This window comes from Tetranychus urticae, chromosome 3 (assembly GCF_039701765.1).
Source record: "Tetranychus urticae isolate SD_2017Ah chromosome 3, NJAU_TeUrti_SD_1.0, whole genome shotgun sequence".
NCBI lineage: Eukaryota > Metazoa > Arthropoda > Arachnida > Trombidiformes > Tetranychidae > Tetranychus > Tetranychus urticae.
In genome coordinates, this window is record NC_142960.1 from 7,768,989 (window position 1) to 7,781,471 (window position 12,483).

Sequence of the window (12,483 nt, forward strand, 5' to 3'; positions counted from 1 at the left end):
GATATTCCGAGTTGTGAATGAAAAATGGACATCTTTTTGTCATCAACTTGAACAGTCATTCAATTGTCCATTAAAACTTGTAAACCATTAAATTGAATTTCGCCTTCTCTTGCCAAGTCTTTGTGTTGATGGAAAGTTTCAACAGAAAATTGTTTAACTGAATCATTTGACAATTAACAATTGAGATTTGCATTGAATGAAAGTTGAATGGTGAAACTAAATGGCTAAACAAAGAAGTAGTTGAACAACTGATTGAGATTCATTGTATCTACTGATACAATAGTTTGGTTTCGAGTTTCAATGAGTTACTTTTTTTTCCTCTTCTCTACGAAGTTCTGAATGGAAAGAATAAAAAATGCTAAATGAAAATGGAAAAGAAATGGAGAGAAAAGTGAGGAAAAAAAGTATCAACTTTCAAATGTTGAAAAGATTTACTCTTCAATTGGAGCAAAAAAATGATCTTTTGTTGGTTTTACATGAAAAAAAACAGGAAAAAGAGTAATGAATTTGCTGATTAAAAGAAAAGTAATGAAAAGTTTGAAAATGTTTTCCACCAAAAATAGCAAACAGAATTGGAAAAATGTTTATGTTTGTAAAATATTCAATTACTGAACAATGGAACGAGTTGTTTCTAAAGGTTTACTGGGAGTTTAACTCATAACTTGGAGTGAAAGTTATCAAAGTCTTTACTTGGAATCAAATGAATTTCAAAGTTGAGCTTTTTTGTTGAGTCGAACTTGAGAATTTAGATTTTATTCATTTTTTCAAGCAGAATTCAGAATTTGCTATTCTATTTAAATTGAAATTGACGAATACTAATTGGAATGTTGATTGAATTTGGATTTTAAATGTTGATTTGTAGTTCATCTTGAATTTGCAAAGTTTGACATGAAATTTCAATAATAATATTTGATGGTATTGCAAGTGAAAAGTGAAAGGTAAAAGGAAATGTTGATGAGTACATGAACATTTTGAAATGGACATGATAGGAATTCTCAATGAAATAATCTGTCGAACGATTCAACGAAAACGGAACAATTTTTCTTTATTTATCTTCGCTTCTCTCTTCTCATATTATTGATATTTAATGACACTTTGAGAAGCAAGATGATGAAAGTTTTTCAATGAAGAGTAAGATGAGATGATATGGTTGTTTGGTGTTCATGTTGTCAGAATGTTGTCATTGGAAAATTGAAAATAAACAAGTTAATGGTTATTTATCAAGAGATGAAAATTGATTTTCAGAAGAATCTTTTCGAATATTCCTTCTCATTCGAAACATTTCGACATATCTTGACACAACTTTGATGCTATTGACAATCAAATTATCGATAATCAGTTAACAATTAACAGTGAGTGTTGAAAGAAGAACAAGAAAAATCGGAAAATGTCAACATTTTTTTTCTCAAAAGTAAATGAAGAAAAAATATTTTCCATGGAAAAACTGTTGAAAGGGAAAAATATCATTTTAAACATTCTCTTGAAATGAAAAATTTCATATTCAGATAGATTCCATATCAAATTGTGTTCAACGATGAAAAGAGGAAAACTTGCAATTTAAAAGTAAAAGTTATCAGAAAATGTTATTCAATCTTTTTTAACTGATTGACTTGAATTTAGATAAGCAAATCAAAATTTTGGTCACAATTTTTCAGCATTTGGATATTTTTCCCTGGGATTGAATATGTTTTCAGAAAAGTTTCATTCGAAATCAAGTTTTTTCATTTAATATTTAAATTGAAGCTTTTCGAGATTCTCTCAAGATTAATTATTCCATGATAGTTAAAGTGTAATTAAACGTGTTTCATTGAAAGGTAAATAAAGGTTTTAATTGAAAGGTTAAACAAAAGGTTAACCGAAAAGGACATTCAATGAATGGACTTATTGGAGTTGAAAATTGAAAACAATTGTAAAGACAATTTGTTTAATTAACTTTGTTAGTCTTGATTGTATTTACAAGGAATCTGAGCAAAGTTTAAAACAAGTCGATTAAGAGCTGAATGTTAATGAATATTCAAGGAAGAGTATTTAACTTCGTGAATAATGTTTGGGAAATTGATCAACATTCGTTTGACAGATGAAGCTATTGATAAATGAAATGTTTTTTGTTAGACAGTTTCAATGTACTAATGCATCAAACGAGATTTGATTAATCGAGGTTTATCATTTCAAATTTTGTCCAAAATTAGAGAAAAGTTTCAAAGTTTTATTCACAAATACTTGGAACAGGAAAGATTATAAAATGTCACATTTTGACGAAAATAAAATGGATAACATGAATTTGTTTCCGTGTTAAAGATGTAAAACAATGGATAATGATGGACAACAGGAATGACTGGGATTGATAACTGGGATGGAATGCTATTGAAACGCACAATTTGAAGAAAACTTTTTAATCGCAATTTTGATTGATTTTTAAATGACAATTTTAGCCAACTTCATGATAAAAATTGTGAATCTAATGAAATTGATATCAAATTGAACAGCAGAAAGAAAGATAATTCCCAAAGAAAAAAGATTAATAGAACTTTTTTCATGATGAAAATGAAATTTGGAAAAACAATAAACAATCTTTAATTTGATTCCAATTGTTATCAATTTAATTTTAAAGTTGCTTGGAAAAATTATCAATCCTTTTCTCTGAAGAACAATTATTTTCCTAAAATTCAAAATGATGAATAATTGGTAATATGAAGAGACGATATCAACATTGAAATTTAATCATTCAAAGTTTAACCTCAAAGGTTAATTTGAATATGAATTTGGAACTAATGATTGAAATATTATCCAAAAAATTGAGTTCATTTTGAATATAATTTTGAACATTTTGTTTTTCATCTCAAAATGTGGATAAAACTTGCAAAACTCATTAAACTGATGGAAAAAGGTAAAGACTGATTTAAAGATAAGAAGATAAATTGACTCACCCCTGGTCCCCATCTTGGCCCTTTGGTGACCCAACAAATTTCCGATTGGCACATTGAACATTTGACCCAATCACAGCCCCACTTTTTGATTAATATCACAAAACAGATTGGACATCGCAATGCTTCACCTTTATCCAACATGTTCTGAAAAGGAATGAAAAGTAAAACAAAAAATGAATAAAACAAAATTGCTTTAAAATCATGCATTCTTTGAGTTAATGATGATTATCATAATTTCATATTTACTTTTGGGTTGCGTTTTAACAACACAAGGAGAAATTCATTTTATAAGCTTTTTTGGTTTTTGCCTTACATTTGAAAAGATTATCGTTTCGAAATGAAATCAAGAAATGTTTCAACGACAAAAGGGTTGAAAAACGGAGTAAAAGCAACACTTTTTTTGCCCTTTAATTGCGTATGTTAGTAACGAATGAAACCTTTATCAGCTTCTCTTTATACCAATCACAGCCATAATGATAATGGTTTTGCAAATATCTCAATACATTTGAAATATCTGTTTTCGAGTTCAGAATAACGGGGAAAATGTAATTATATCAAGCATTCAGAGCGAGATTCATAATGACAGCAATAATTTAAGCAAATCTGAAAAGTAAAGAGTTTTTGCAGAAACGTTTTTCGGTGAAAAAGAAATCGTTTCAATCAGAGAATCGCATTAAACTGATGCAAAATTACTGATGAAACACTTGCAACTATTCAATTTACTTAGCTTTAGTCATTTAGTTTCAATGATATTTTCCCATTGAAATGACTGAATCGTTCAATTGTTTTCCTTATCGTAACAAAAAAAACAAAAAGTTGACATTCGAAATGGACAGAAATGCGAGTTTATCTGATGAAATGATTCGAGTGTGGAATGACATCGATTGGATTATCTTATTTACTATTTATTGGTAAGATGTTTTCCTGTTTTGTTATTACCTTTTTTCCTTGTTAAACGGCCAAAGAATAGGGTCAACAAGATTAATAAGGTAAAGTTGACTGGCTGTTGTCAATGAAGAGCAAGAAGAAAGGCTGAAAGTTTAAAAAGTGGTTCAATGAGAGTAAAGGAAGAAAAGAAGAAGAAGAAACAAAAATGAAAACAATTGAATTGAATGTTGGCATTAGACAGAAGAGAGCGAAGAAAAGAAAACTCAAAACGAACAAGAAAATAGACAAAATTTCGAGCCTTCAGGGATTTGCTTTACTCTTTCATTTACTTTACTCGTTACCTTTTTTATACATTATTATTTTCAGGCAATAAGTTTACAGTCCAAGTAAATGTTTTCCCATGTTAAATGGCAAACAGTGTGTCAATGAGTCTCTTTCAAAAGTGTTAACTCTTTTTTTTCAAAATAACAGGTAACACTGAGATAAACTATCGAAAAGATAATCAAGTGAATGTAACTCTTTCTATTACAATCTTTTTTTGTTGCTCATTTTTACCTTTCTCACCATTTATGGCAAACACACAAGGAAAAAAGTTAACAAAAGTAATATTTTTTTCATTGGCATTTGATAAATATTTTATTACGCTCAAAGAGATAATAATGTTAAGTGATAAGTTTAATGCAAGTTGAAGCTTTTCCTCTTCATTCGTTGACGTTGAAAGTTTGAATGGCAACTTGTAAGTTTATTTGATTATAATTTCAACTTTTCCTTTTTCCATGAGGTTTTATTGAGATTAATTCAGAACGGATAAGAAATTTGCTTTCTGTTGTGTTCAGCCTAAAATCAAAAGGTTTGTAGTGAGCTCCAAAGAAGTCAACTGCACGCTACTTTTTTGCTCGTCAACTTCATGATTTTGTTCCCTTGCTAAGAAACCTTGCTCAAAATTAACCATCAATTTCGATCAACTTTAAGTGATAACTTGATTTCTTATCGACATAACAATATTCTTATCATATGCCATAAACGGTGGCGGACAATGGCCGCAAGGAAGTCTTCCAATACAAAAAAGAAATAAACGAATTGGTAAAAGAGTTTAATAAAGAAAGCAAAGAAAAAGAAAGGATTTGGAAAGAAAATATGGTACTAAAAAAATGTTATGTATTAAAAGTGATGCCGATCTTCCTTTTGCTGATTATGCTCTCAAAGAGCTAAAAAGATTGACGGAAGTGCCATCGTACATAGTCTAAGAAAGATGCAGAGGTATTCAATTTGTTAAAAAATGTATCCAAAAGGACTATGTCCAAAAACTTCGATTTCACCGTTAAGAGATAGGACTTTGTAAGTTTTCACGGACATAAAGTTTTCGAAAACTGCCGACTCAAATACATTTTCAATAGCACCAATAGACTCAGTTTTTATGCCTCTAAAAACTTACAAAGTCGCAACTCTTAACGAAGAAATCGAAGTTTTTGGCATAGTTCTTTAAAATAAAATAAAAAAACGATATTCATCGACATCGATAAAATAACATTGATTCATTAATTGTATTCATTTTTAAAAATTCATAGTTTAAAATAAAGGGTTTCATTTGCCTAACTAAAGTTTTCCACGCTTTTTCTCGCGTTTTAAATTTCCCCACGTTCCTCTACCCCTAAAAAATGTTTGCAAAATCATAAAAAAGTTGTCCAGGTCTGGACAAAAAATTCAAAAATTTGGTCCAGAGCGGACAAGAATGTCAAGACCCGGATTTTATATCACTACTACCGTTTGATGATCTTACGTCTTTTGCCTCTATTTTTGTCCCTTAACTTGAAGCTCTTTTTAGTGCTAGTAACTGATCCTTTACGGTTGATCTCTTACACACTTCACCCTAAGCTCGAATCGCACGGCAAAAGTTCACTTTCACTTTTACATTCCTGTATTTCCTTCAGTTCAACTCTTCAGCTCACAATAGGCGAACTCAAAATAGCCAAAATAAAGGTATCAACACGCAAATCAGCCGTTCTTTTTGTTTTTTCTCGATTTTTATTTGACTTTTGAATCGATAAGAATTTAGATTGATATCGAATATCTTTCTCGTTCGATCGATTTAAATTTTCTTCGGTTTCATCTTCAAGTTTTTTCTCCATAAAAGACGAAAAGTGTAAAAAATGCAAATGTCGAGTTAAGTGATTAGTTATGTCGACTTTATAAAAGTAGTGATTTCTTTGAATGAATGCTGAAAGATATTTCAATGGTTTTAAGAGGATTTCATCGGAAATTTGACAATTGAGTGAAATCTTTAACTGTGAATTACTTTAATTTTTGTGATAATTTTCCCTTTCACTTCATCTCTAGTGTTTAATAGTTGAGAGTTTAATGATGAAAGATGAGGACAAGAGTTAGGTAAAGATGATTGAGTGATAAAAGATGAAAATAGTGGCAAAATTTACATGGAAGCTTATTCAATTACACATGAATAAATATGATATCGTGATGAAAAACGTGAAACAATAAAGAGAAAAAGGAAAAGTATTAAAAAAAATTATTCTTTTTTTGCTTCCACTTTCCATCCATTTCTTTCATCAACATCTTTGTCTGCTTCATCTTTTACAATGGATAACAATCAGCTTTGAACAATATTTTTCAACAGTTTCGAGTATTATCTTACACGGTTGAAGTAACACATAAAAATGACAAGGCAAACAAGAGAAAGCAAAAGAAGACGAAGAAGAAGAAAATGATGATGATAAAGATGAAAATTATGATAAATCATGAGGATGGATATAAAGTTGGAGTAAAAATGGATTCAGTTGTGAGTGAATATTGTGAATAAGGAAGGAAGGAAGGAAAGATGATTTTTACTTACATCGAGAAATTGTTTCGTCTTTTGAGCATCTTCATTTTGATCAGCAGCTTCATCGTCCAACTGATCTTGATATTGTCTACAGTTGATGCCTTCATGAATGGCTTGACAGGTTAAACAGTTTACTTTACCACAAACTGGACATGGAAAGGTATTCACATTATCATCAAATTCACACCAACCCGGACAGTCAATGGTTTTACAGTGGAACGATTTGGCAATTCGAAGTTCAGCCGCTTTCATGCTTCGAGATAAATACTTTTGATACAATTCGGGTGAAGCCAGGCTTTTAATTTCACGGTCAGTTATTTCACTATCACAGTAATATTCGTCACTTCGATAAGGACATTTGACGATTGCTTCGTCACAAAATTCAATTGCATTGGAAAGGCAATCTCTGGTTAAATGGTAAAAAAAGCAAACAGAGAAAGAAAAAGAAATGTTAGATTGATATGGAATGACCATTATTTGATTCATGCAAGAAGTGCTTCTCTCGAAAGGTCATTATTTACCTGCAAAACATGTGAAGACAGTCTCGAAGGACAACTCCTGTTAATTGGGTAAAGATGAAGATGATAATGAGAAAGTTGCCAAAAAAAGATAAACATTGCAATTCCTATGAGATTATCATTTGCTGATTATTTTGCTACAATTTTTTCGCTACTTTGTGTAAAAATAATTAACGATTGTGATCATTGGTGCAAAATTTTACTCTTAATTGTTTTTACAATTTTTCATTATTTCCATTATTTTCATCTGAAATTGAGATGCGATTGAAAAATGAAACGAATTTTGAACGATCGTAAAAATAGAGATTCCCTTCTTTTCTCGGTTTTTCAATAAACAATCAATCGAAACATCAAGCAAAAAGATTATCGATTTCTATCACATTTTTTCACTCTTTTCTCAATAACTCAAACTTTTTCGATTCTTCATTTGATTCGAAGATTCTTCGATTGACAGATTCGAAATTTGATTTTATTCTGTTTAAATCGATGGATTTATGAACTATATCAATATTGCATTAACAAGAACTCTTAATGCAAACTTAAGGTTTATAACAGAAAACTTTTGCTAAAAACTTTTGAAGGATCAGAATTTGAAATTTCGGTTTGATTTTTTGGAACAAATATGTGAATTAGTTGATTATTTAGTTAGCAAATGAGTGATCAGTTTGTGTGTTTGAATGGAACTTGAATTATTTCTGAATTTTCTTGATTTCTTCTTGAATACATTGAATTAAAAACTGGCTTCTTATTTGGTAATTGAAATGTTGCATATTTTAACATGTAATTTGCTTTTGCAATTTACTTCTCCAATTCATATTCACTTTGTAAATGGATTTGCAATCATGTAATCATGTAAATTCAAGTGTATTGTTGATCATCAGCTAATCACTAGACTTGATATGCAAAGTGATTTCAAATGGTTAAGCTTGAAATGTAAAAATGAATCTCTTTTTGTTTTACTTTTCATAATTAAAATGTAATCTTCAAAACTGAATGCATTTAAAAACATTAGTCTTCACTTTACGTTTCAATTAACTCTTTCAACATTGAAATTGTGCTTTTGACAGGTACAAACCATTGTTAATGATAACCAACAATTTAAATTGTCTATTAAATCCCACACTTTAATTAACCATAAAAAAGTCAACAAGATTGCAAGTTAAGTGGCAAAAGGGGAACATTTTTTTCTCAACTTTTAATTGTTAATTGTATTCCATAATGAATGGTTCAAGCACAATTAATGACAATTGTATGTTGATTTTGAAGCGAAATCATGAAATGTGAAAAATAGTTTAAAGTAACATTTAATCGAAACTAATGCTCTTGAAGTTGTCAAACCATCACTTTGATCGTTATTGATTTCAAGTTCAATCGAAGGTCAATCGAGTGAATATCAGTACAAAAAGTGGAAAAACCAAAGTTCAAAGTAACGTCCAAAAGAACAGAGAAAATTGCTTTTCAATGAAATCATTTTTTCTCATGCAAATTTCGATGGAGCTTTCAGAAATCAGTTTTCAATGCTTCATTGAATATCGAATTATTACTCAACAAAATGATACTGAAATGATAAAATGAATGAATGCTGAAATGCGCCTCATAATATTAGTCAAATAAGTTGATTGTCGAAAGTTGATCAAATGGTTTAAGATTTTTTTCGAACTGAAAATCGAGAAAAAGATAACTTCGATTCGGAATGAGTAGAATGAACCGACAAGAATAGAGAAAAGAAAATTGAAAAATTCATTTCGATTTGGAATGAAAGCTCAACGAATCTAAGCGAATTTTTGTTTGACGCAATTATCGGATTTCAATTTCGATCTGAAATTGATGTGACCGAAATTTCGACAGAACTTTGAAGATAATTATTAAGCTTATTTTTTGATTCTCATGGTTCTGTGCAAAAGTGGTTCGATTAATTGATATTGAAATGATCTCATTGGACGAACATTAATGCAGCTTATTTATCTTCTTAAGCACAATTAATATTGACTTTAACCATGTTCATCTTGATTATCATGATTAACATCAATAAGCGAGTGAGGCATGAAACAAGGTGAAAAGCAAAGGCTGGATGACATTAAGATATTGACAGAGAAGGTAAACTCTCAAAGGACATTTATAGTTGATTAAGGATGAAGATGATGATCAAGAGTCAGAATTGACCTCTTCTTTAGCACTCTATCACCTTAACCTTATCATGCCATTGAAGATGATGATAAAAGTCACGTGAGATTGTCATTGTCAACATTATTATAAATATATCATTAGAAGAAGAAGAACTGACTGAGAGTAAAAATGAGAAGCATAAAGTTTTATTAATAAAGAATGATAAGAATTTGAGATGAAAATAATGATCATAATGATGTTATCATTGAATAATGTGAAATACTGATCAACATTTTGCCTCACCAATAATTAGATTGAGATAAATTGTTAATGATTAAAAAAAAGATGAGACTTACCTTCACCACTGGGAATATTGATGAAGCAAACTGGACACTCAAAGTCTTCAAAATTTTTAACCAAATCAACATCATCCAAAGCCATTAGCTCTTTATATGTAGTCGTAATTATCTGACCTTTACTCTCATCCTTTTCTTGGCCAACCATTTGATTATCATTGGACTCTTTATTAACATCATTATCTTTACCAATCCCTGAATCAACTTCGTCATTCCCTTGATTTGCTTTATCATTGATATTGGACGCTTTCCTCGAATCAACTTTTACTTTCAATTTACTCGAGTCAACACTTTGCTTATCAAAAGTTGAAATCATTGCACCATTATCAGCTTTCAAATTTGCCTGTAAAGAGAGAAAATGAGAAATCCATGAAACTTCCGGTTAGAAAAGGATAAGTTCATTATCATCATGAAAGAGTACATTTACATTAGAGAATGGAAATGAAGAAGAAGAAGGAAAAAAAAAGATTTTCATCTCAGGGCAAAGAAGAAGAAAAAATCAAGTGAAACATTGACTTTTAATATTTTCAAAACTCGGAGTAACAGTGATTCTGGCAACTCTATCTGATGAGTGGTTGATGAAAATTCAGTGAACCAATCAAAGGAAACGACAAAATAACAATGAATCTGCCATCAACAATTGAACAACTTTCAACTTGTATTCATTACGATTCAAGTTCTCAACTTTTTTTCCTCTTTTCTTCAACTGTCTGCAGTAAAAGAAACGAAAGTTCTCATTTAATTTCATGATATTTATCCAGAGTTGATGATAATATCAAGTGAACATAAACTTGAAAAGGACTTTGATAACTGATGAGCAAAAGATGCTGTTAAGAGCATCATTAAATGGTTTAAACAATTGTTGGTCTAAATCAAACTCGAAATGTTATTGTCAATTGAATTGGTCCGAGTTAATGTACTTTCAGAGTTGATCAACATTTAACTCCAACTTTGCCATTCCCATCAAAAAATTGTAAACTTTTCATTGCTTTTTTCACTCATTTTCAGAATTCTTTGTTCATCACCTTTACCGAATCAAGTGATTCCTTGATTTTCATTTGAATTATTAACTTCTGTTATTGGATAACTTTGACCTCTTGTTGTTGCCTAACACTTGGATTCATTTTCTTGTTCAACCTTGGCTAATGTTTAGTTTATTAACAATGATAGAGTTTTGTAGGTTGATTATGAGCATGATAATGGATCATGATGCAGGATCAACAATGAAAAGTGAATCAACTCAATGAACCAATGAATTAAACGGAAGCTCAAGAAGAAAAGGAACAAGTTTTATTCAAGATTATCATCAGCATTGATAGGACCATGTATTTAGATTGACGGTTTTGTTGCCTTGATTGTTTTCACGATCACCAATCAGCTTATAATTTTTTGCACTCTTTCGATTCGCTTCTGTTTATTGTTGTGTTGGATAAAAGTTAGCATCAAAAGTAGCATTGTAATGACATAAAAAAGGCAAAGTATAAACAGAAAGATTAGCCTTAAATAAAGAAGAGCAAAAACTGACATGAGAAATAATAATTACCATGTTCAAAGTAAATCAACCGTCTAGTTACATGATAATGGCAGAAGAAAGGTTCAAACATTCATTAACATTCAATGAATTGCATTGAGAAATTTTCTTATCCACTTTTCACCTTATTGTCATGCAAGCTTGTACAATTGAATAGCAATCCGTTTCCCAGATACAAAAGATTCACTCAAAGTTTCATAAACATTATCCAGTTATTTTGCATTATTATTGTTCAAATGGATTAAGCTTCAAGTAAACATTATCGCTTCTATTAATGCTTTGGCCATTGTAGTGACAAACTGATTTACTTTTCTTGAACTGTCTATTAACTGGACCAACTGAAACTGTCGTTCAGTTAACTTGTTTTGCTGTTGCTCTGAGCGAAAGTCCGACTCGATAGAACACAACTCAACGAAACAAAATATCATTGAACTAAATGTGTAAGATGCGAATGGAAACTAAATTTTCAATTTCCAAATCTGCTTTTTTCGAATGGCAGTTCAACTTTCGCATTTTCATATTGATTTTCAATTAAAATAAAAAGTCCGAGTTTCATGGGACTTAATTCAAATTGACTTCTACTTGTAACTACAGGTCTAACTAGTCAGGCCAACTTCAAGGCCTTTTTATTCAAGCATTTGACTGTTTTTATTTTCGTGTTTCGTGATTGTTCAATCTTCTATTTAGGTAATAAAAAGCATTCTTTCGAACAGTTGCATTTCGTTCTGATCTGAAAATATTGATGGATAGTGCAACATAAATGATACTATTCAACATCGAGATAATGGAGTTTTCTGATTTTTATTTAGCAAATGTAAAACATTTTGTTCAACATAAATGTTCAGATGAAGATTTAACTTCTAAGCTCACCAGTTTAAATTTTAGCGAGTGAATCAAGATTGTTCATTAAGCGAGGAATGATAGCTTTCTAAATGTTTCTTATTGTGTTTGCTTGTCGATCAAAATATGCAAATAGAACAAAATGGAAAATTGAAATCGAAAAACAATCTGTTTATTCGTTTCATTTAAATTCAACATAACAGAAGATAACTTGAAAATGTTGAATAAAAATGTTGGCAAAGTCGGATTATAAAGTTGAATAACAAAATGATAATATTGAAAGCGAAACTAAAAGTACAAGAAAAGACGCAAAAAAAGAAGAAGAAGAAGAAAAGAGAAACAAAATATTATTAAGTGTCTTCCATTGTATTATCGTTTGAATTAAGTAACCTCAATTATCTCAAGAGACTGAAACTTTCCCTGCGGCTTTATCCTGATTATACTCGGAATGGTTAAGAATCTTGTTTTATCTTGTTTATTT

The 12,483-nt window shown here is 30.2% G+C and overlaps 1 protein-coding gene across 3 annotated transcripts in view; it reads right to left on the reverse strand.

Annotated features, from left to right (window-relative positions):
* The window catches only part of LOC107367038 (uncharacterized), a 90,824-nt gene that overhangs the window by 19,385 nt on the left and 58,956 nt on the right, over positions 1–12,483 (reverse strand). For all 3 annotated transcript variants that reach the window (XR_016199602.1, XM_089268786.1, XM_089268785.1), the window contains exons 10-13: positions 9,632–9,974; positions 7,173–7,209; positions 6,664–7,057; positions 2,928–3,071 (exon numbers count right to left, since the gene is read on the reverse strand). Coding sequence is in view for 2 of the 3 variants with exons in the window: in XM_089268786.1 (XP_089124912.1) it covers positions 2,928–3,071; positions 6,664–7,057; positions 7,173–7,209; positions 9,632–9,974 (918 nt within the window). In the remaining variant the exon portion in view is untranslated. The remainder of the gene's footprint in view (positions 1–2,927; positions 3,072–6,663; positions 7,058–7,172; positions 7,210–9,631; positions 9,975–12,483) is intronic.